The sequence below is a fragment of the Physella acuta genome, unplaced genomic scaffold (genome assembly GCF_028476545.2).
Source record: "Physella acuta isolate Inbredline_101_S28 unplaced genomic scaffold, ASM2847654v3 ptg000264l, whole genome shotgun sequence".
Taxonomy (NCBI): domain Eukaryota; kingdom Metazoa; phylum Mollusca; class Gastropoda; family Physidae; genus Physella; species Physella acuta.
In genome coordinates this window covers 2,585,616-2,611,491 of record NW_026731783.1, presented here as the reverse complement: position 1 = coordinate 2,611,491, position 25,876 = coordinate 2,585,616, and the positions used below count along the sequence as shown (strand labels likewise).

General features: G+C 38.7%; 2 protein-coding genes across 3 annotated transcripts; one reads left to right on the top strand and one right to left on the bottom strand.

Moving 5' to 3' along the window:
* Nucleotides 1-512: 512 nt before the first annotated feature.
* On the top strand, nt 513-22,620 carry LOC131939122 (uncharacterized). Of its 2 annotated transcripts, none has more exons than XM_059297345.1 (8): nt 513-688; nt 3,229-3,605; nt 4,638-4,828; nt 13,522-13,720; nt 18,705-18,796; nt 19,891-19,976; nt 20,413-20,530; nt 21,773-22,620. In XM_059297345.1, exons 2-8 carry the CDS (start codon nt 3,447-3,449, stop codon nt 21,834-21,836), a joined length of 909 nt encoding a protein of 302 aa, XP_059153328.1. In that variant the 5' UTR covers nt 513-688; nt 3,229-3,446; the 3' UTR covers nt 21,837-22,620. The 2 variants fall into 2 exon arrangements, with proteins under 2 accessions (XP_059153328.1, XP_059153329.1); XM_059297346.1 differs by having other exon boundaries at nt 513-703.
* A 1,317-nt stretch (nt 22,621-23,937) lies between these two features.
* LOC131939096 (trace amine-associated receptor 13c-like) lies at nt 23,938-24,960 on the bottom strand. The gene has a single exon (XM_059297328.1). The coding sequence runs from the start codon at nt 24,958-24,960 to the stop codon at nt 23,938-23,940; it is 1,023 nt and encodes a 340-aa protein (XP_059153311.1).
* Nucleotides 24,961-25,876: the final 916 nt, after the last annotated feature.

Sequence of the window (25,876 nt, the reverse complement as noted above, 5' to 3'; positions counted from 1 at the left end):
GTATGCACTAGTTTGTTGTTTCAGTCTCTCTATAAAACAAAAGGAACAAATCCGATGTATTTGGTAAACACTATGTTGCCGCTAGTACTGATAAGCGTTAGTTTAAAAACAAAACAGCTGTACACTGATAAAGTTGAATTAATTTCACACATCACACGAATGTGCTTTTTAATGCAAATCCTGCCGCAAATCGATCGGATGTACTCACATACACGTACACACAGACATACCCACACGCTGACGTACACACGCATACACACAACAGCTGGAGGAACGGCAAGAGCAAGACATAAATACAAAAAGACAACATGTTGCGGTCTATTTATAGAATCTCTTACATTCTGCTTATTGCAGTGTAGTCATACGGCTGGTGGTTACAAATAGCCCCCCTCACGTGCGTGACAAAGGTCTGCACGTGTAAATCAATGAGTTGACCTAGGTGGGAATCGATTCAAGCCATTATGCAAATAAACTTTAAATTTTTTAAAATTTCCATACACACATGGTGTATGTTTTCAGTAGTAAAACTAAACTGGTCGTATGTGGTTGGGTACCTGTATGTTGGGAACATCCCTGTGTTTTTATGTGTGTTGTGTTTCTACACGCGGCAGTGTTTGTGTCACTGAAGATATAGATTCGTGTTCACACACTATGAAACGGCGGAAAAGGGATGTGTTCGTGTTGAAAGGTTGAGCACACCTCTGTGTGATATGGATACCTGTGTTGTGTCTATGTGTTGTTGACATGTGTAAAGTGATTGATCCTTACGTGTGTTTTTTTTTATCAGTTATTAAAAGCACGATTAGAAAAGAAATTAAAACAATGCTTCGATACTTTTGCGTAGATTATAGTTTATTTAACAGAGCTGTTTGAATGATTGTTTCCAATGCAGTGAATTCAGGGACGGTGTTGTACTATGTTCAATGTGATTGATTGAATAATTGATGTGGATAGTGGTGATTTGAATTTATGGTCAATGTTTCAAGTCCGTGGTCTTTCTATTGAATTATTTTATTAGACAATTGTAATTTTGAGTGTGTTATTTTCCTTTAACCGTTGGTAATTGAGTGATTATTTCCTTAAGACAGTTGTGATTTGAGTGAATTATTTCCTTTAGCCGTTGGTAATTGAGTGATTATTTCCTTAAGACAGTTGTGATTTGAGTGAAGTTTTTCCTTTAGCCGTTGGTAATTGAGTGATTATTTCCTTAACCCAGCTGTAATTTGAGTGAATTATTTCCTTAAGACAGTTGAATTTTGAGATTTTTTTTCTTCGGCAGTTGCTAATTGAGTGAATTATATCCTCGGTTGTAATTTGAAAATACTGTTTCTTTAATACATAGAGTGCATTTTTCCATAAGTAATTGTTATTTTATTGAATAAAAATAGTCACTAATAATTTTGATTGACTGTTTACATAAGTATAGGAAACACCAATCCATATTGACTCAGATTTTTAAATGTGCCGGTTAATTGAAGATTCTATACTTTTACTATCAGTAGTGCTAATTTGATTAGAACATATTTTAAAGTTAGTAATTATTTTGTACATAATTTCCTAGTTAGTATTTATATAAGCCTACAAAATCCCATTTGATATATTACATCGATTGAAAGCCTGTTTTAGTACTGTAAAACGCGTTAGTTTGAATATCTGAGCTACGCCTCTAAATTATCGAACTGTTAAGGAAACCTTTGCGTGAGGAGTAAAAATCGATAAATCTGTGAGTTAATTAAATCTAATTTGCTAATTATACAGATTTACACAGGGCCGTGGGCGAGTGGCCAGATTTTTTCAATGAAAAATTCCAAAATAAAAAAAATAAAAAACTAAGTATTATAGCCTGAGGGCACAGAAAGTTAAGATAGTTCCAGCATTGTAAATCCTTGTTATACTGAAGAACAGTCCCGTCTTTTAGCTATTTTTTCCCTGGTGCTATAGTACCTGATAGGTCAAGGTCAAATAATTCCAGAATTATTAGTTCTAAACTTACTGAAGGCGTGCCATGTCTTGTAGTTTTCGTTTTCTAATCCAGAAGTTCCAAATAGGCCAAGGTCAAATAACCCCAACTTTAATTAAATCTGGACTTAATGAGGATAATCCGATCTTGTAGGTGTTCGCTGGTACTCATCCCAAGGGCGTCCCAATGCTCTCAATGTACTAGTTGTCCCGGCGCTATCCATATATATATATATATATATATATATATATATATATATATATATATATATATATATATATATATATATATATATATATGTATATATATATATATTAATATATATTAATAATATATCTATAATATAAGCGGCTAGGTAGTGTGTCAGTCAGTCATCGCTATAGATTTTGGAACCATAAACGTAAACACACCACATCTTTTAGTCGACAGAAGCATTAATTTATTTCCCTAGCATGATGGTATTATAGGTAACCCTTTTTGTGATTACCCCAGTAGTAAGTTACCTGTAGGTTCTCATGACACCAGGTAGTTTTATGATTAGGTAAATTTGGTATTGTCATTGGTATTCGATCTATAGGATTAGGAGTATTGTTTTTTGTCGGGTATGTTTTGACTATAGTTGAACTCTTGAGACTGACTCATCGAAACCTTTGGGTTCGATCGAACACAGTTTAATGGCTATTGATATAATGTAACTTTAAGTAACTTTAAGGGTACGACAATCTGTGGTTTTAGTTATAGTACCTGTTTGATGTACATATAGCCATTCAAGAGGTTGTGAGATTTGCATAAGTGTACTCATAATAGAGTTTAGTTAGTTTATTCACTCGTAATATGTTGCGTCATTTATAACATTCAATTGGCAAAACAATATAATATATCTATTGGATCGAAATGTGATGTGCAGTGTTTTGACTGATATTTTAAAGGTTATGATACTGGAATTTTATACCAGTTGCTAGTTTTGTTGGCTTAGATATAGTCCATATTCAGTGTACATTTTTGTTATTGTAAGTCGGTTTTTAACATTAAAAACAATAGGCTGGTTTGTAGTTTTTATACCGTTAGGGCCAAGTTCAGCTTTCATTGTAACACAGTGACAACAGTTTTTAAAAAAGATAAGTTGTTTTATTGTGGTGTACCCATGGAGTTTTTCATCAATCTTCTTCTTTACAAATCATGTGCGTTATAATATGTAGTTTTCATCTAAATATATAGTGTAGAAAATGTTTACGTGGAAATTAAATGTGTATTTTTTTTCTTTAAAGAACTTTACGCAATAGTGAACTTGTAAATCGAGTGAAAAATAAATAAAGGAAATTTAATTTCACTTTATTGGATAATTTCAAAACTAAGGGAGACTACTAAAGGGAGATTATTCTTGAATTATCTTCAATTTCGTTTCGTAAATTCCGCTGAAAGAAAATTCCAAGAATAGAGATCGGAGAGAAGATTTACTGAGAGACAGGACCCAAGAAGGCTCGAAATGTGGTTCGACACAGTTCGACCGTTCGCCCCAGGGGTGAAGAAATTCGCTCTCTGCCTCACCTGCCTATTGATGATAGGTGTGGCCCTGGTTTTCAACACAACTATTGCGTTTGCCGTGGTTGTCTCCCTGTCGGCCATTCTTATCAAGATTTATAAGGTTGTCTTTCTTTGTTTTACAATCTTTATATTAACTAGCTTTTGTTATCTGCTTAGATTGTACTATAAATATACCCTTTTGTAGTAAGTTATATTTGTTTACTTGTATATTTGTATAATTGTCTATATATATATATATATATATATATATATATATATATATATATATATATATATATATATATATATATATATATATTTATATATTTATATATATATATATATATATATATATATATATATATATATATATATATATATATATATATATATATATATATATATATATATGTATATATGTCTATATAGGGTCTATGCATGCTATATTTGATTACTTGTATATTTGTAAAGATGTCCATTTATATCATTTATATATTGTATATATATATATATATATATATATATATACATATATATATATATATATATACATATATATATATATATATATAATATTATAGATACGCTTTATATATATATATATATATATATATATATATATATATATATATATATATATATATATATATTTAAATATATTTATATATATGTATATATGTCTATATAGGGTCAATGCACGCTATATTTGTTTACTTGTATATTTGTAAAGATGGTCATTTATATCATTTATATATATAATATATATATATAATATTATATATACGCTTTATATATATATGCTATATATATGATATATATATATATATGCTATATATATGTATATATATATATATGCTATAATAATATACATTTTAAAATGTATATATTTCTTAAGGATAGGATTTTAATTAAATAGGCTTATTTCTGAGGTTATTGACAATAGGCTTAGAGTAGCGATACTAAACACAAGCAATATTGCATCTGTTCTGCCAACTTTAGAGTAACGCTTGTATATAATGCTAGACTTCCGTAGTTCATCTCCCACACCGGAAGTTGATATTTGTCAACTTTAGAGTAACGCTTGTTTATAGTTCAAGACTTCCGTAGTTCATCTCCCACACCGGAAGTTTATATTTGTCAACTTTCTCCCCAGATTGACCCAGAACCCATCCTGCTCCTTCTGATGCACGTCATCATCACCGCCTCCATGCTGTACGACCCTACAACTACTTTCGCTTTCATTGTTGTTGTCGTTGCGGCGGTGGTTACGTTTGCTGACTGCGACCTCCCGGCGGAGAGAGTTGTTGTTTTCGTCATTTCCGTCACAGTTCCCGCCATTTTCGGGTGAGTCTATGAGAATGTAGGTTGTTGTGTGCGTGTTTGTTGTAGTCTTAGGTATGTCATGGTGACGTGTGTGTCATGGTGACATGTGTTCATGTGTCTTAAGTGACGTAGGTGTCATGGTGACATGTGTGTCATGGTGACGTGTGTGTAATGGTGACATGTGTGTCATGGTGACATGGTGACATGTGTGTCATGGTGACATGTGTCATGGTGACATGGTGACATGTGTGTCATGGTGACATGTGTCATGGTGACGTGTGTCATGGTGACATGTGTGTCATGGTGACATGGTGACATGTGTGTCATGGTGACATGTGTGTCATGGTGACATGTGTGTCATGGTGACATGTGTGTCATGGTGACATGTGTGTCATGGTGACATGTGTGTCTTGGTGATGTATGTCAAGGTGACACTTCCGTCATAATGAAGAAGGAATTTTAAAAGATTTTTAAAATTTTTATAATACTACATATCGTTAAAAACTGCAGTTGAAAACTTGAATAGCATTTTGAAAATTGCAACTGTGTTCTTTGATTATAAAAATGATACTTATACACTTAATCATTCAAGAAATATGAGCTTGTTTTAAATAAACTAAAAGTTTTTGTCGTTGTTTATGAAAAAAATCAGAGAATTCTTTTTTGTTATTATAACAAGATTTTTTAAATTTTTTTTTTTTTGAGAAGGAGGGTGAGGTGATATTACAGTTATTAGAAATAAGACAAATATCGAGAAATAAAAGACGAAACACAAAAAAGAAGGGAACACATTTTTAATATAATTCCTGCGAAAGAAATCAGATTGTGTTAAACAAAAAAGAACCTATGAGTCAAATGTGCAGCGTGCAGAAGTGTCATCGATCTGATCAATGTTGCATGACTGGGTTGTATGGCCTCATAAACGACAGGGGGTCTATTGATTACATTCAATGAAGGGACGGAAACAGGCCATTGTGACTCATTTGATCAGTGTAGTATGTGTTTATAGGGGCATTGGTGTCATGTGTTTATAGGGGCATTGGTGTCATGTGTTTATAGGGGCATTGGTGACATGTGTTTATAGGGGCATTGGTGTCATGTGTTTATAGGGGCATTGGTGACATGTGTTTATAGGTGCATTGGTGTCATGTGTTTATAGGTTCATTGGTGTCATGTATTTATAGGTGCATTGGTGTCATGTGTTTATAGGGGCATTGGTGGCATGTGTTTATAGGTGCATTGGTGTCATGTGTTTATAGGGGCATTGGTGGCATGTGTTTATAGGGGCATTGGTGTCATGTGTTTATAGGTGCATTGGTGTCATGTGTTTATAGGGGCATTGGTGTCATGTGTTTATAGGGGCATTGGTGACATGTGTTTATAGGTGCATTGGTGTCATGTGTTTATAGGTTCATTGGTGTCATGTATTTATAGGTGCATTGGTGTCATGTGTTTATAGGGGCATTGGTGGCATGTGTTTATAGGGGCATTGGTGACATGTGTTTATAGGGGCATTGGTGACATGTGTTTATAGGGGCATTGGTGTCATGTGTTTATAGGGGCATTGGTGCTAATGTGTTTATAGGGGCATTGGTGACATGTGTTTATAGGTGCATTGGTGACATGTGTTTATAGGGGCATTGGTGACATGTGTTTATAGGGGCATTGGTGACATGTGTTTATAGGTGCATTGGTGCTAATGTGTTTATATAAGCATTGGTGACATGTGTTTATAGGGGCATTGGTGCTAATGTGTTTATATAAGCATTGGTGACATGTGTTTATAGGTGCATTGGTGACATGTGTTTATAGGGGCATTGGTGACATGTGTTTATAGGTGCATTGGTGACATGTGTTTATAGGGGCATTGGTGACATGTGTTTATAGGGGCATTGGTGACATGTGTTTATATAAGCATTGGTGACATGTGTTTATAGGTGCATTGGTGACATGTGTTTATAGGGGCATTGTTGCTAATGTGTTTATAGGGGCATTGGTGTCATGTGTTTATAGGGGCATTGGTGACATGTGTTTATATAAGCATTGGTGACATGTGTTTATAGGTGCATTGGTGACATGTGTTTATAGGGGCATTGGTGCTAAGGTGTTTATATAAGCATTGGTGACATGTGTTTATAGGGGCATTGGTGACATGTGTTTATAGGGGCATTGGTGACATGTGTTTATAGGGGCATTGGTGACATGTGTTTATATAAGCATTGGTGACATGTGTTTATAGGTGCATTGGTGACATGTGTTTATAGGGGCATTGGTGACATGTGTTTATAGGTGCATTGGTGACATGTGTTTATAGGGGCATTGGTGTCATGTGTTTATAGGGGCATTGGTGACATGTGTTTATATAAGCATTGGTGACATGTGTTTATAGGTGCATTGGTGACATGTGTTTATAGGGGCATTGGTGACATGTGTTTATAGGGGCATTGGTGACATGTGTTTATATAAGCATTGGTGACATGTGTTTATAGGTGCATTGGTGACATGTGTTTATAGGGGCATTGGTGACATGTGTTTATAGGTGCATTGGTGACATGTGTTTATAGGGGCATTGGTGTCATGTGTTTATAGGGGCATTGGTGACATGTGTTTATAGGTGCATTGGTGACATGTGTTTATAGGGGCATTGTTGCTAATGTGTTTATAGGGGCATTGGTGTCATGTGTTTATATAAGCATTGGTGACATGTGTTTATAGGTGCATTGGTGACATGTGTTTATAGGGGCATTGGTGACATGTGTTTATAGGGGCATTGGTGTCATGTGTTTATATAAGCATTGGTGACATGTGTTTATAGGTGCATTGGTGACATGTGTTTATAGGGGCATTGGTGCTAATGTGTTTATATAAGCATTGGTGACATGTGTTTATAGGTGCATTGGTGACATGTGTTTATAGGGGCATTGGTGCTAATGTGTTTATATAAGCATTGGTGACATGTGTTTATAGGTGCATTGGTGTCATGTGTTTATAGGGGCATTGGTGGCATGTGTTTATAGGGGCATTGGTGTCATGTGTTTATAGGGGCATTGGTGCTAATGTGTTTATAGGGGCATTGGTGCTAATGTGTTTATAGGGGCATTGGTGTCATGTGTTTATAGGGGAATTGGTGCTAATGTGTTTATAGGGGCATTGGTGTCATGTGTTTATAGGGGCATTGGTGTTAATGTGTTTATAGGGGCATTGGTGTTAATGTTTAGGATGCGAGTAGGACATGAGTCATCTATAGGAGATTTCGTAGTGCATTGCAGGTCTTGACCCGTGTAGGACTGAATTTACCGCGTGTGTGTCTTAAGCCCAACCATGCACGTGTCTTAAGCTCCACCAGACTCACACCATTAGACATGTGTTTTAAGCTTTTCCGTACATGTGTCTTAAGCTTTATTAGCCATGCGTCTTAAGCTCCAAAAGACACGTATCTTAAGCTCCACAAAATACGCGTCTTAAGTTTCATCAGACACGTGTTTTAAGCTACACCAGATTCACACCTTAAGCTCCATTAAACATGTGTTTTAAGCTCCTCCGTACATGTGTCTTAAGCTTTACTACATATGCATATTAAGCTCCACAAGACATGTATCTTAAGATCCACAAAATACGAGTCTTAAGATCCCCCAGATTTTAAGCTCCACAAGAGACTTGTCTTAGGCTCCATCAGACACGTGTCGAAAGCTCTATCGGACTCGTGTCTTAAGCTCCACCAGACAAGCGTTGTAAGCTCCGCAAGACATGTATCTTACACTCCACAAAACAAGCGTCTTAAGCTCCACCAGACAAGCGTTGTAAGCTCCTCAAGACATGTATCTTACACTCCACAAAACAAGCGTCTTAAGCTCCACCAGACAAGCGTTGTAAGCTCCTCAAGACATGTATCTTACACTCCACAAAACAAGCGTCGTAAGCTCCACCACACAAGAATCTTAAGCTCCACCAGACAAGCGTCTTAACCTCGTCCAATGCTGTACCTTAAGCTCAACAAAGAGATTATCATCAATACGAAAACAAAAGTCTTACAGCCATTTAAAAGATTTTACTTTCTGGAGCTGTGCCTAACACATGAGCTAAACACATGCGTTAAACACATATTCTAAACACACGTATTTATCTCAACTGCTTAACACTTGGGCTAAAACTAACAAATACTCTAACTCTATATGCTATACAAAAGTTAGCTGAACAGAAATGCTAAACACAAGCTCACATATGTGCTAAACTCACGTGTTGAACACGTGTTCTAAACACATATTTTAAACATCAGCACTAAATTCATATGATAAGCATATGTTACAAACACATATTAGAAACACATATTTTAAACAAATGTACAAAATCATGTGCTCAATGCATTGCTGAAACTTTTGCCCAAATACATGAGCTAAACTAATGAGCTAAACACATGAGCTAAGCACGTGAGGTAAACCCATGTTCTAAAACATGCGCTAAACACATGTTCTAAATATCCGTTTAATACATATGCAGAACATATGTCCTCAACCAATGTACTGAATACATAACGCATAAAATAATCAGCCTTCACTTCAAATTTACACACACAATGTTAGTGTAACCACACACACAATGTGTGACATACGCCAAATGTTAGTGTAACCACACGTACAATGTTAGTGTAACCATACGTACAATGTTAGTGTAACCATACGTACAATGTTAGTGTAACCACACACACAATATTAGTGTAACCACATGCACAATGTTAGTGTAACCACACACACAATGTTAGTGTAACCACACACACAATGTTAGTGTAACCACACACACAATGTTAGTGTAACCACACACACAATGTTAGTGTAACCATACACACAATGTTAGTGTAACCACACACACAATATTAGTGTAACCACACACACAATGTTAGTGTAACCACACACACAATGTTAGTGTAACCACACACACAATATTAGTGTAACCACACACAATGTTAGTGTAACCACACACACAAAGTTAGTGTAACCACACACACGCACAATGTTAGTGTAACCACACACACAATGTTAGTGTAACCACACACACAACTTTAGTGTAACCACACGCAATGTTAGTGTAACCACACACACAATATTAGTGTAACCACACACACAATGTTAGTGTAACCACACACACAATGTTAGTGTAACCACACACACAATGGTAGTGTAACCATACACACAATGGTAGTGTAACCATACGCACACAAAGTTAGTATAACCACACACACAATGGTAGTGTAACCATACACACAATGGTAGTGTAACCATACGCACACAAAGTTAGTGTAACCACACACAATGCTAGTGTAACCACACACACAATGTTAGTGTAACCACACACACAATGTTAGTGAAACCACACACACAATGTTAGTGTAACCACACACACAATGTTAGTGTAACCACACACACAATGTTAGTGTAACCACACACACAATGTTAGTGAAACCACACACACAATGTTAGTGTAACCACACACACAATGTTAGTGTAACCACACACACAATGTTAGTGTAACCACACACACAATGTTAGTGTAACCACACACACAAAGTTAGTGTAACCACACACACAACTTTAGTGTAACCACACACACAACTTTAGTGTAACCACACACACAACTTTAGTGTAACCACACACACAACTTTAGTGTAACCACACACACAACTTTAGTGTAACCACACACACAACTTTAGTGTAACCACACACACAATGTTAGTGTAACCACACACACAACTTTAGTGTAACCACACACACAATGGTAGTGTAACCACACACACAATGGTAGTGTAACCACACACACAACTTTAGTGTAACCACACACACAATGGTAGTGTAACCACACACACAATGTTAGTGTAACCACACACACAATGTTAGTGTAACCACACACACAATGTTAGTGTAACCACACACACAATGTTAGTGTAACCACACACACGATATTAGTGTAACCACACACACAACTTTAGTGTAACCACACGCACAATGTTAGTGTAACCACACACACAACTTTAGTGTAACCACACACACAGTTAGTGTAACCACACACACAACTTTAGTGTAACCACACACACAATGTTAGTGTAACCACACACACAATGTTAGTGTAACCACACACACAATGTTAGTGTAACCACACACACAGTTAGTGTAACCACACACACAACTTTAGTGTAACCACACACACAATGTTAGTGTAACCACACACACAATGTTAGTGTTACCACACACACAATGTTAGTGTAACCACACACACAATGTTAGTGTAACCACACACACAATATTAGTGTAACCACACACACAATGTTAGTGTAACCACACGCACACAACTTTAGTGTAACCACACACAATGTTAGTGTAACCACACACACAATGTTAGTGTAACCACACACACAATGTTAGTGTAACCACACACACAATGTTAGTGTAACCACACACACAACTTTAGTGTAACCACACACACACACAATGTTAGTGTAACCACACACACAATGTTAGTGTAACCACACACACAATGTTAGTGTAACCACACACACAATGTTAGTGTAACCACACACACAATGATAGTGTAACCACACACACAATGATAGTGTAACCACACACACAACTTTAGTGTAACCACACACACAATGATAGTGTAACCACACACACAATGTTAGTGTAACCACACACACACAATGTTAGTGTAACCACACACAATGTTAGTGTAACCACACACAATGTTAGTGTAACCACACACACACAATGTTAGTGTAACCACACACACAAAGTTAGTGTAACCACACACACAATGTTAGTGTAACCACACACACAATGTTAGTGTAACCACACACACAATGTTAGTGTAACCACACACACAATGTTAGTGTAACCACACACACAATGTTAGTGTAACCACACACACAATGTTAGTGTAACCACACACACAATGGTAGTGTAACCACACACACAATGTTAGTGTAACCACACACACAATGTTAGTGTAACCACACACACAATGTTAGTGTAACCACACACACAATGTTAGTGTAACCACACACACAATGTTAGTGTAACCACACACACAATGTTAGTGTAACCACACACACAATGTTAGTGTAACCACACACACAATGTTAGTGTAACCACACACACAATGTTAGTGTAACCACACACACAATGTTAGTGTAACCACACACACAATGTTAGTGTAACCACACACACAATGTTAGTGTAACCACACACACGATATTAGTGTAACCACACACACAATGTTAGTGTAACCACACACACAACTTAAGTGTAACCACACACACAATGTTAGTGTAACCACACACACAATGTTAGTGTAACCACACACACAATGTTAGTGTAACGATACGCACACAATATTAGTGTAACCACACACACAACTTTAGTGTAACCACACACACAATGTTAGTGTAACCACACACACAATGTTAGTGTAACCACACACACAATGTTAGTGTAACCACACACACAATGTTAGTGTAACCACACACACAATGGTAGTGTAACCATACGCACAAAGTTAGTGTAACCACACACACAATATTAGTGTTACCACACACAAATTTAGTGTAACCGTAAAGCTATACCCAGTATTCAATTATCCCTCCGTACCTTCTCCCGTCTATATCAAACCTCATCGCATCTACAACGCGTCATCTTCTGTCAGCATCACAATGACATTTCTAAAGTGGCCATTGATCGACCAACAGCTGGGGCTTATTTACCTGATAGAAACAGAAAACTGCGAATACATCGCATCTTATATAAATTCAGTTAGAGCAAATGCTGCCGGATTTCCCGCATGCTCAGATAAACAATGGTTTAGTGGGTAGTGGTGGTAGGGTGGGGTGGGTGGTGAGGGGGATGGAGCGATTAAAAAAACAAAAATATGATGACCAAATATCCATATGTAAGTTAAGTTCCCTTTCAGATTTAGAGATCCATAAAGCCGATGAAGTAGTTAACATGTTCTTTTTCACCTCGGCATGTGAAAGGATAGTGTGGCCAGCACTATGCCCAGCCGCCTTTACTTTCCGTAATTTGAATCGGGTACCCATCAGAGCTGGGTGGACTCAGCGACATCCTACAGTTACGAGTTCGAATCGAGATCCGAACTCAAGATCTTCGGGCTAACAGTCGAAAGCTCTACCACTAAAAAAAAAGCTTAAGTACTGAATACTTAGTTAATTAAAAACAGTAATTAACATGTATATAATTAAATTTACGGCTGTTTTAAATGAATTAAAAAACCTCTCTTGCTCCCCAGCCTCTAACCTCTTATTGGGGTGAGGGAGGGTGGGGGTGGGGTTGCAATAGTTACGTTAAGCCCACGGCGTGTAAATCTGGACTCAATTGAATGTATTATTAGATGTAGATTGCATTTTTTTGTATTAAGGTAGTGATTTTTTTCTACCAACGATAGAGGTAAAACGCAAGATGCTTATATCGTCTCACATTCTGTCGAGGAAATAAACACTGTGCTTTTAAAAATATGCATGATTATAAATAGAAGCTTAATAGAGAAAACCTCAACAGAATGTTGGCCACATTAAGCACTTCCTTTTATCAGCACACATAGTTGTGAATCGTAGCGTATAAATTTTGGCCTTTTGTTTATACATAGATTTCGATTGGAGTTACTTCCCTTCCAAGTTAAACATTTCTGATCGTTTATTTTTTTTTAAATTCTAGCAAGGTGACGGCCATTGTGGCCTGTGTTTTGATCACCTTGGCCATCTCGGTGTTCAAACTGAGGCCACTCCAGCCCCAGACAGTCTCGCTACTTGGCCTTGGGTCTCTGGCCTTGACCCTGGTCTTCAACAAGGTCGTAGGATCAGTTCTCGTGTTTTTCTTCATGGCCGTTGTCACCGGTCTTTTCGTCGTTAACAAGGTGGGTCATTTTGTTCTAGCATTGTGGGTCATTTTATTTTCATCAAGGTGGGTCATTTTGTTTGTAATAAGGTGGGTCATTCTGTTATCATCAAGGTGGGTCATTTAGCTATAGCAAAGTGGGTCATTTTGTTCTCAAGAAGGTGGGTCATTATTTTCTAGCAAAGTGGGTCATTTTGTTTTCATCAAGGTGGGTCATTTTGCAATAGCAAAATGGGTCATTTAGTTCTCATCAACGTGGGTCATTTTGTTCTCATTAAAGTGGGTCATTTTGTTTGTAATAAGGTGGGTCATTTTGTTCTAGCAAAGTGGGTCATTTTGTTCTCATCAATATGGGTAATTTTGTCTGTAATAAGGTGGGTCATTTTGTTTTCATCAAGGTGGGTCATTCTGCTATAGCAAAGTGGGTCATTTTGTTCTCATGAAGGTGGGTCATTATTTTCTAGCAAAGTGGGTCATTTTGTTTTCATCAAGGTGGGTCATTTTGCTATAGCAAAGTGGGTCATTATGTTCTCATCAAGGTGGGACATTTTTTTCATCAAGTGGGTCATTTTGTTAATATTTTGTCCATAATAAGGTGGGTCTATTTTTAATCAACATGATGGGTCATTTTGTTTGTTATAAGGTGGGTTATTTTGTCCTCAGTAAGGTGGGTCATTTTGTTTTGAACAAAGTGGGTCGTTCTATCTTTGACTAGTAGGAACAATTTGTCATCCGCAAACTGCGTGTTTTTGTTACCAGTCTTTTTGTGGTGAACATTAGCTGTTTACCTACCAGTTATCGATATTTTGTTCCCGATTAGATTCAATCAATTAAAAGATCAGCACAACTTCTACTTGTAATTATATATATACAATATGTGTATCAAAACAATCTATATCATAATAGTAAAAATACGCTTTTATTATGAAGGAACCTACTCTTACAAAATTGTTTTCTTAAAGATAAAAAAATGTTAGTGATTGTTTTTAAAATTTAAAAAAAGTATATTTCGTAAAATTCAAAGTAATTTTGCTGAGCATTCACATAAAAATGTGAAGCATTAAAGATTCTTTTAAGTTTAAAACGTCTTTGAGAGCATTACATTTGCGAACAAATAAACATCCTTTTTTTTTTTAAATTTAACTTAGCAGATCTGCATAGCTCTATCGTGTCACATGAAACAACAAAATTAGATGAAATATTTCCGATTGATTTAACCCAGAATAGAAAGGATCTTCATTCTATGACGTACGAGCCCATGAAAGAATAAAATGTGTTAATCAAAGAATGAATGCTTACATAACGAATTTTTTAACCGTAATGTTGACATTAGTTTTGTATGCTTTGATTTAATCTAATGTTTTATTAACCTTTGAGTTGGGTGGGGGAATTGACATAACTGTTTTATGTTGTGCATCTTTATAGTATTTTATTCATCTTGGAGTAGGAGAGGTTGAATTGTTTTTATACTCTATGCATTTCTCTAATGTTTTATTAAACTTGGAGGGGTGGGGTGATGAGAGCATTTCTGTATGCTTAGTATTTTTCTAATGTTTTATTGTATGCTATGCATCACTCTAATGTTTTATTAAACTTGGATGAGGAGAGTTCTGGCAAAGCATACAATATAATGTTTATTTTATTAAAACGTTTTTCTTAACTCAGCTTCGCGTTTGTTTGTTTGTTTGGATGTTTGTTGTTAAAATTGACATCGAAAATTAGCCCACTTCTGATTGCTCTAGAGACCTGAAATTTGGCATGCATGCTACTTTCGCCTAACAATTTCAGATGCAATCATAAAAACTAGCAATTAGTGACCGTAATTAGCTTAATTTAATTACGCCCCAAGGACCATAAAATTGAGGACATGATTTCTAAAGATACCGACAAGACTGCAGTCCTATTGACACAGTTACTTCGGCCCCAATCGATGTGAGCGCGCTGGCCGTGATCGTATAGTGGTTAGTACTTCGCGTTGTGGCCGCGACAACCCAGGTTCGAATCCTGGTCGCTCAAGATTTTTAGTCCGTGTATTTATAAACACTTTTTTTAAAAACCACGTTTTTCATGTGTAGCAACGGACTAAAAAGGAGAAAATAAAATACTTAAAAATAACTTTTTAAAAAACCACGTTTTTTATGTGTAGCAACGGACTAAAAAGGAGAACGGACACGGTAACACATTGTTGACGGTGACACGGTTGGTACGCTGGGCATGCTAAAATACACATAAACACGTTTTTCCTTAACTCAGCTTCGCGTTTATTTGTTTGTTTATGGGAGATTTGATCACGTGATTCGTGAGTAGATCTCCACGCCAGCAACGTAAATGACACCCTTTCTCTGTTTAAAGCGTATCGGTCGCTCAAGATTTTTTTAGTCCGTGTATTTAAAAACACTTAGTCAAGTCATACTTAATCAAGTGATTAGATAAAGTAGAAAATAAACTATATAAAAAACTTTTTAAAAACCACGTTTTTCATGTGTAGCAACGGACTAAAAAGGAGAAAATAAAATACTTAAAAAAAAACTTTTTAAAAAACCACGTTTTTCTTGTGGACTAAAAAGTAGAAAATAACTATTTACATACATTTGATGACAAAAAACGTGGGTCGGGCAGATGGGTCGGGAAATTTGATAGTGAACGTACCCACGTTTTTTGTCATCAAATGTATGTAAATAGTTATTTTCTACTTTTTAGTCCACAAGAAAAACGTGGTTTTTTAAAAAGTTTTTTTTTAAGTATTTTATTTATCTGTGTCTTGGCCTTGGATGTTGTGAGTCTAGCATGTGCGTAGAGATGGCAGGGGTGTGGGGTTTAGCTAGGGTTTACTGTGTGCTAGATGGCAGGGGTGTGGGGTTTAGCTAGGGTTTACTTATGCTAGATGGCAGGGGTGTGGGGTTTAGCTAGGGTTTACTGTGTGCTAGAGTGCTTTGGTGTGGGGTTTAGCTAGGGTTTACTGTGTGCAGGGGTGTGGGGTTTAGCTTGGGTTTACTGTGTGCTAGAGTGCTGGGGTGTGGGGTTTAGCTAGGGTTTACTGTATGCTAGATGGCAGGGGTGTGGGGTTTAGCTAGGGTTTACTGTGTGCTAGAGTGCTTTGGTGTGGGGTTTAGCTAGGGTTTACTGTGTGCAGGGGTGTGGGGTTTAGCTAGGGTTTACTGTGTGCAGGGGTGTGGGGTTTAGCTTGGGTTTACTGTGTGCTAGAGTGCTGGGGTGTGGGGTTTAGCTAGGGTTTACTGTATGCTAGATGGCAGGGGTGTGGGGTTTAGCTAGGGTTTACTGTGTACTAGAGTGCTGGGATGTCGGGTTTAGCTAGGGTTTACTGTGTGCAGGGGTGTGGGGTTTAGCTTGGGTTTACTGTGTGCTAGAGTGCTGGGGTGTGGGGTTTAGCTAGGGTTTACTGTATGCTAGATGGCAGGGGTGTGGGGTTTAGCTAGGGTTTACTGTATGCTAGAGTGCTGGGATGTCGGGTTTAGCTAGGGTTTACTGTATGCTAGAGTGCTGGGATGTCGGGTTTAGCTAGGGTTTACTGTATGCTAGAGTGCTGGGATGTCGGGTTTAGCTAGGGTTTACTGTATGCTAGAGTGCTTTGGTGTGGGGTTTAGCTAGGGTTTACTGTGTGCAGGGGTGTGGGGTTTAGCTTGGGTTTACTGTGTGCTAGAGTGCTGGGGTGTGGGGTTTAGCTAGGGTTTACTGTATGCTAGATGGCAGGGGTGTGGGGTTTAGCTAGGGTTTACTGTGTACTAGAGTGCTGGGATGTCGGGTTTAGCTAGGGTTTACTGTGTGCAGGGGTGTGGGGTTTAGCTTGGGTTTACTGTGTGCTAGAGTGCTGGGGTGTGGGGTTTAGCTAGGGTGTACTGTATGCTAGATGGCAGGGGTGTGGGGTTTAGCTAGGGTTTACTGTATGCTAGAGTGCTGGGATGTCGGGTTTAGCTAGGGTTTACTGTATGCTAGAGTGCTGGGATGTCGGGTTTAGCTAGGGTTTACTGTATGCTAGAGTGCTGGGATGTCGGGTTTAGCTAGGGTTTACTGTATGCTAGAGTGCTGGGATGTCGGGTTTAGCTAGGGTTTACTGTATGCTAGAGTGCTTTGGTGTGGGGTTTAGCTAGGGTTTACTGTGTGCAGGGGTGTGGGGTTTAGCTTGGGTTTACTGTGTGCTAGAGTGCTGGGGTGTGGGGTTTAGCTAGGGTTTACTGTATGCTAGATGGCAGGGGTGTGGGGTTTAGCTAGGGTTTACTGTGTACTAGAGTGCTGGGATGTCGGGTTTAGCTAGGGTTTACTGTATGCTAGAGTGCTGGGATGTCGGGTTTAGCTAGGGTTTACTGTATGCTAGAGTGCTGGGATGTCGGGTTTAGCTAGGGTTTACTGTATGCTAGAGTGCTTTGGTGTGGGGTTTAGCTAGGGTTTACTGTGTGCAGGGGTGTGGGGTTTAGCTTGGGTTTACTGTGTGCTAGAGTGCTGGGGTGTGGGGTTTAGCTAGGGTTTACTGTATGCTAGATGGCAGGGGTGTGGGGTTTAGCTAGGGTTTACTGTGTACTAGAGTGCTGGGATGTCGGGTTTAGCTAGGGTTTACTGTGTGCAGGGGTGTGGGGTTTAGCTTGGGTTTACTGTGTGCTAGAGTGCTGGGGTGTGGGGTTTAGCTAGGGTTTACTGTATGCTAGATGGCAGGGGTGTGGGGTTTAGCTAGGGTTTACTGTATGCTAGAGTGCTGGGTAGCATGGAAAACTATGGTGCCTGTTATTTCCCAATGACTAGATGGGGTGACTAGAAACGATGGCTAAGGTTTAGGTTACCCCCGAGGTCAAAAGTACTGGTTATCCCCAATGTCAAGAGTGTCGGTTACCCCCGAAATTAAGACAGCCGGTTAGCCCCTAGTACTATAGTGTGTTAAATGTATTATGTTTCATCTTTGTTCAGCCCTACTGTCTTCAACCTGTATTCTGTATAATGTCCTACCGACTTTAACCGACTATAAAATGTCCTTTTGTTCTTTTCTCCAACAGGTGAAGAAAAACCACGAACTGAATGAACGCAGTGCATCACCACCCCCTAGAAATATTTCCACACACCCCAACGGCTACTTACCTTTAAGCAGGTGAGATTTGCCCCAAGATACGAACAATATATGGGGGTCAGTGTGGTCTGGTGGGTAGAGCTCATGACTGCTAAACCGGTAAGTCCCGAACCCCCTGGCAGATGAGGCTCGTTATCTGGGGACAGCCACTCTTCTAGGAGAGACAACTCCAAAATCAAACAACTGCTGCCTTGTAGTTTGTTCTTGGTTAGACAAAGGCTATGGATCAAATCCAAAAAGCAGGCTGAAATCTGAGTCAACGGCCTATATGGCGGAAAACAAGTTGATACGTAACGCTTAATTGTGTTGGACGAGATCACTTCCAACATTATAGTTAAGATCAAAGAAGGAGAAAAAAAAAGTATCACTATTTATACAGTCTTATGATTAGCTATGAATATATCGGTCAGTCCCCACCCCCCCCCCCCCCCCCCTAAGATACGAACATTACAGTCTTACAGCTAGCTATTAAATATTCCGGCATTAGGATTAACATTAAAGACTTCCTGTCAATACGTAAGGAGATTATCCGGCCACACAAGTTAAGGGTATATTGAAAAATCTTTACAATGTGTTTATGGATAAGTGTAAGCTGTGGCGTAGCGAGGTCGGGTGTCACCCGGGCACAAACTTTCAAGTTTTCGATTTGCACCCCCCCCCCCTCAAACTTTCGATTTGCACCCCCCCCCTCAAACTTTCGATTTGCACCCCCCTACCCCCTCAAACTTTTGATTTGCACCCCCCCCTTCAGACTTTCGATTTGCACCCCCCTCAAACTTTCGATTTGCACCCCCCCCCCCCCTCAAACTTTCGATTTGCACCCCCCCTACCCCCTCAAACTTTTGATTTGCACCCCCCCCCCTTCAGACTTTCGATTTGCACCCCCTCCCCTCAAGTTTTTCTCTATATATTTTGCAATTTTTTGCCTTGGTGTCACCCCCCTAAATGGTGTCACCCGGTGCGGTCCGCACCCCCCGCCCCCCCCCCCCCTCTCTACGCCGCTGAGTGTAAGCTTATGCCTTAAGGAAAAGAGTTTTGTCGGGTATGTTAGTTATTTAAACTCTTTTAAAATAGCGTACGACTTAAGCGAGTCCTAATGTTGTGTGACCTTTTAGTCCACTAGATAGCCTTGACCTTCACGGACATACAGTGACCGGCGCGATGAAAGTGCTGCACTCCTTTCTTCAGGAGCACGAGGAAGGTGAGTACTTAATGGGCAGCTAGAGGGCAGGGCAGGGCTGGTGTAGGGCAGGGCTGGTGTAGAGTTGGGACGGTGTGGTCGAATGGTAGAGCGTTTGGCTGCTAGCTCAAAAGTCTCGAGTTTCGTTCTCGGTTCGGGAACGGGACTAGAGAGTGTCCATGAGTCCACCCAGCTCTGATGGAGTAAATGACTAACGTTGGTGATAGTAAAGGCGACAGAGGATAGAGCTGTCAATACTATCCCTTCATATGCCGAGGTCAGAGAATCAGGTGAACTCTACTTCACCTACCCCAGGGTCCACCAAGTTCCAAAGACTCAATTTACAGGTGTGCCGTGGTGGTCTATTTAACATCCACACCTTCTCTCTTTACACGCCGTGTAAGATTTAACACACGATGTTCTCTCATCCGACCCCCCCCCCCCCTCCCCCACCCAGCATATCGCAGGAACCGCGCCCAGCACATCCGTCACGTGACCATCATCACGGGAGACGGGCAGGATTCGAACCTGATCAAACCAACAGTGGTCAACTTTCTCAAGATCAACAAGTACAAGTAAGTGCAGCCTGTCTTTCTATAAATGACCCATCCGACCATATGACCATCCGACCATATGACCATCCGACCATATGACCATCCGAACATATGACCATCCGAACATATGACCATCCGACCATATGACCATCCGAACATATGACAATCCGACCATATGACCATCCGAACATATGACCAGCCGACCATATGACCATCCGAACATATGACCATCCGAACATATGACCATCCGAACATATGACTATCCGAACATATGACCATCCGACCATATGACCATCCGACCATATGACCATCGAACCATATGACCATCCGACCATATGACCATCCGACCATATGACCATCCGACCATATGACCATCCGAACATATGACCATATGACCATCCGAACATATAACCATCCGACCACATGACCATCCGACCACATGACCATCCGACCATATGACCATCCGAACATATGACCATCCGACCATATGACCATCCGACCATATAACCATCCGACCATCTAACCATCCGACCATATAACCATCCGACCATATGACCATCCGACCATATGACCATCCGACCATATGACCATCCGACCATATGACCATCCGACCATATAACCATCCGACCACATGACCATCCGACCACATGACCATCCGACCATATGACCATCCGAACATATGACCATCCGACCATATGACCATCCGACCATATGACCAGTAGATTTGTTGTAAAACAAGTAGATTATTATTCGTACATCAAATTTATGCTTTTTTTTTTTAATTTTGAGATAGAATTATGTTATGAAAAACAAAATATAATCACTAAACAATCAGTGTTTCTTCCAGACTTTTTTCTCCAGGAGGGGGGGGGGGGTGCGGACACTGTTAAAAGCAATATTTAAAATCCATTTTGTTCGGGGGTGGGGCGGTAGACTTTCTCTGCCCCCCCCCCCCCCCCTCGAAGAGATACCTGGAAGAAACTCTGTAAACAATACACCTTAATTTACGTTTTTTTTCATATCATTGAGTTTAAAAAAAAAAAAAAACTCCATTACCTTATACTCTAAAAATGTATATACACATAAAGATCTCTCATTCGTTTACTTGTTTAAATAACACTTTTACTCGTTCAGTTCTTAACTTCCGTATTTTTCAATTTAATTTCGCGTACCCAATTTACAAATTAAAAAAAAAACGACACATTAAATCTAAGATCAGCATTAATCGTTAAGACAAATTGACCAATGTTTCTTGTGGCCTAGGTTCGAAACACCACCCGACACAACTGGACTGGTCAAGGTGGACCTCGACTCCCACTCCTTCTGAACTTCTGGCACCGACTGGAACCCTAGCAGACATTCTATAAATAGCTACAGCCAATGGGTCTCGGCCTTACACAGCTGCCGGAATTAAAGGGCGGCGCTGATTGGACCCCTGGTGTTGACCAATGAGCGAGACTGTTGGAACTCAGCTCAACAAAATCAACAGAACTGTATAGATCACGTAATCTCCTGGGAAATGGGTTCATGAAATGACGTCACAAAAATTTGGAAAAAAAATTAATTACATACCCTTTTATTTAAAATGTTGTTTTTATTTTAACAACTGTAAGGAAATTTTGTTTTAAATGCATTTTAGGCTGTACTTAATGGCTTAAACAAAATATAAAGATTTTAATCTAAAGTTTATATTCGTAAACAAAGCAGCAACACTATTTTATTTTTTGAGATTGTTATTTTTTAATAAGTGATCGTTTTAAAGAGTGGTATTTGAAAAATCGCCTAATCAACAATTTACTAGATTATTGGTAAAGAAAAAATTGTTTTTTTTTTTAATTTTTTAATAAATAAATATAATATTTATAATCACAATAAGGAATATTAAAATCATTTATTTTTCCATTATTAAACTATTTTCTAGTTTTTACATTTTTTACTGTATATTGATCTGACTGCCTTACTTTTTATGTGATACATTAATGCATGTAATCGTCTTCCTCTTGTTGGTATGTTTGTCTACGTGTTTATATGTCTGTATGTCTGAGCTTTTCTCTCTGACCTCCTACAGTTTACCAACGGAGAAGTTTGTATTAAATAAAAACATCGACAAATGTAGTGAATAGTGTGTTTTTATTTACTTTTTAATTGTGTGTTTTTTTGCATTAGTTAAATGTAATGGAAACGTTAATGGTAAATAATTGCCGAGTTCACATTTCCCAAAGGAAAATCTTGACGAATAATCTATTTTGTTTAAACATGTATTCCCGGGCTATTTAGGCTTGTTAGCTGGGGACAGCAACCCATCTAGGATTTATCGCGGGAGGACAAAGGCTGTGGAAGCAAATCCAGAAAGAAAAGCAGAAAGGGAGTCAAGGGACCATATAGCGCATAACATGTTTACAGATAATACTTAACTCTTATATATTACAGCAAAGAACGAAGAAGAAGAAGACATGTATTTACAGCTTATACACAAATTAAATTTTAGATCTCACAGATGTTCATTTACATAAATAACTAGCAACTAATAAGTAATTGAATCACGTTAGCTGTTTCAACCAATAGAGGAATCTGATTTTTTGTATGATAAAGTTCTGTCAGTTAGTTTCGTATTTGTCTATGTATAGAACAAAGTTTTTTACAGCAATCTTGGACTGGTTTTAAGCACAGATGGCATGCAGGAAATTAGGTTTTTCCGTCAAAGACCAGGGTTTTGCTACTTATTGCGGGTGGATGTCATGTAGAGCCTACGGTCTTTCCAGCAATCTCCCGCTAGTTTTGCCTGGATGTCATGTAGAAGAGCAGGTCTTTCCAACCAATTGCGTGTGTGTCACGTAAAAAAAACAGGTCTTTCCAACTAGTTGTTGGTGAATGTCGTGTGGAACACAAGGTTTTTCCAGCAACTTCCCGCTGGTCTTGTAGAAGACTAGGTCTTTCCAGCTATGTGTGGACTCTGGTCATAGGAAGAACCAGGTCTTTCCAACCTAGTTGTGTGTGTTTCACATAAAAGACCAGATATTTCCATATAGTTATGTGTGTCACATAAAAGTCCAGATATTTCCATCTAGTTGTGTGTGTCACATAAAAGTCCAGGTATTTCCAACTAGTCATGTGTGTCACATAAATAGTCCAGGTATTTCCATCTAGTTGTGTGTGACACATAATAGTCCAGGTATTTCCATCTAGTTGTGTGTGACACATAATAGTCCAGGTATTTCCATCTAGTTGTGTGTGACACATAAAAGTCCAGGTATTTCCATCTAGTCGTATGTGTCACATAAAAGACCATGTATTTCCATCTAGTCGTGTATATGTGTCACATAAAAGACCATGTATTTCCATCTAGTCGTGTATGTGTGTCACATAAAAGACCATGTATTTCCATCTAGTCGTGTATGTGTGTCACATAAAAGTCCAGGTATTTCCATCTAGTTGTGCGTGGGTGTAATAGAGATCACCCGGTCGCTCCAGCTATCGAAACACAACAAACATCGCACCGTCTTCAGCAGCGAACATCGAAACTGCCTGTTCTGGAGGGTGAGTATGACGAAGTTCATGGCCGAGTTACTCAATGCCAGCATGACCAGACAGTTATACACCACACTGGGGACTCTGACGTAATAATCCAAAGCCATACACAAAACCGTCGGCGTCACGCAAACAAAGAAAACGCCGAAAACGGTGAAGAAGTACTTCAAGCTTTTCATCGTCGTTCGCGAGATCACCGCGTTTCCTTCGTTGGAGTGCGAGAATGTTGTCGCGCAAATTGCGTTGCGCTGTTTGATGGCTGTTCTGATGATGAGGTAGCACATGGTGAAGATGATGATGACAAGCGTGATATAGGCGCTCAGAGCGCCGTAGAAAAGATACCAAACGGGGAAGTTTACAGTAGGACTGCAAGTCGGGGTAGCGCCGTAGGGATTGTGGAAAAACTGCGGGAGGGAACTATATCCAAGTCCGATAACCCATCCTGTCGTGATTAAGGTTATGGAAACATGAATATTGATGTGTTTTTGGTAGAAATACGGCTTAGCGATGTAGAGGTATCGGTCTATGGATATAAAAGTAATGTGGAAAGCGGAAGTTCCAGCGATCCCGAGATTCAAACCGTTGAGCATCATGCAGATTCGGATGAACCGGAAGAAGATGGAGTAGCGGGTCGGGGGCATGAAGTAAAGCGCCGTCGGGATGAGTTCAAGGCCAACCAGAAGGTCAGCCACGGATAGGCTGACCACGTAGGTGTTGGCGATGGTCCGTAGGGACGGGGTGCTGCTGATGGTGACGATGGTCAGCGTGTTGACCGTGCAGATGAAGAGGGAGATGAGCAGGCAGAAGGAGGCGATGACGCAATCCACCCACGTGACTTGGGTCTGGTTAGTTACTTCCCCTGACGTGATTTGGGTAGGATCGGTTACTTCCCCTGAAGTTGAGTTACTCATACTTGCTTGCATCTAGGCGACTCACCATCCCTGTTGGTATAGTGTCGTCGCTCAATCTATCAATTATAATAACAAACAAGAAATAGCAACGTTGTAGAATTATAAGAATCTATTTAAAATATAACGTTTATGTATAAGAATCTATTTAAAATATGACGTTTATGTATAAGAATCTATTTAAAAATATAACGTTTATGTCTAGATTTCTGTAGTTGTCGTCCCTCTTGCAGACTGCTCACCAAATGCGTGCTTCATGTTTAAACATCTCACATACTTAGTCTAATTCCAATATAAAAATAACTCAATAGTTCAAATGAAATTTTAATAAAAAACAAACTTCAAATCTACAATGGCTTAAAGCTTTACTTGAGTTGAGCTTTAGAAGATTAATCAATACCAATTTCTTTGGTATATTTTTCACAATCAATTAAAATTTAAATATTGTGGAAAGTCTTTTTCAATACAATCACAAAAACTACAATGAATGAGAATTGTTCCCTGGTTGTTTAATTTGAAAATGAATATCACTCTTTATAACACAATAACAGTTTAATTTCTTTACCACCATTTGACCTCAGTTATTTTTTCTAAAATTATTTCTATTATTTGCAGAATTATTTCTAAAGTGAAGTGTGTTAGTACTCACGTCATTTTAATCTTTGATAAATTATTCTACATCCTTCACATAACAGTGATGTACGACATTGAATTCGTTGCTAATATAACGCTTGATAGGATATGTAACAAACTTTCTTTCAAGGTAGTTTGTGGTCTATCATATGGCCGGGGCAGTTCCTAGCCGGAACCGCCACTATAACAACATGTAGTAGATGAAAATGTTCGATAACTCTGATAAATAACTGAAGCTGATAAATGCTCATCAGAAACAATTGAGAACACTTTAAAGGTAGACAATAATTATTTTAAC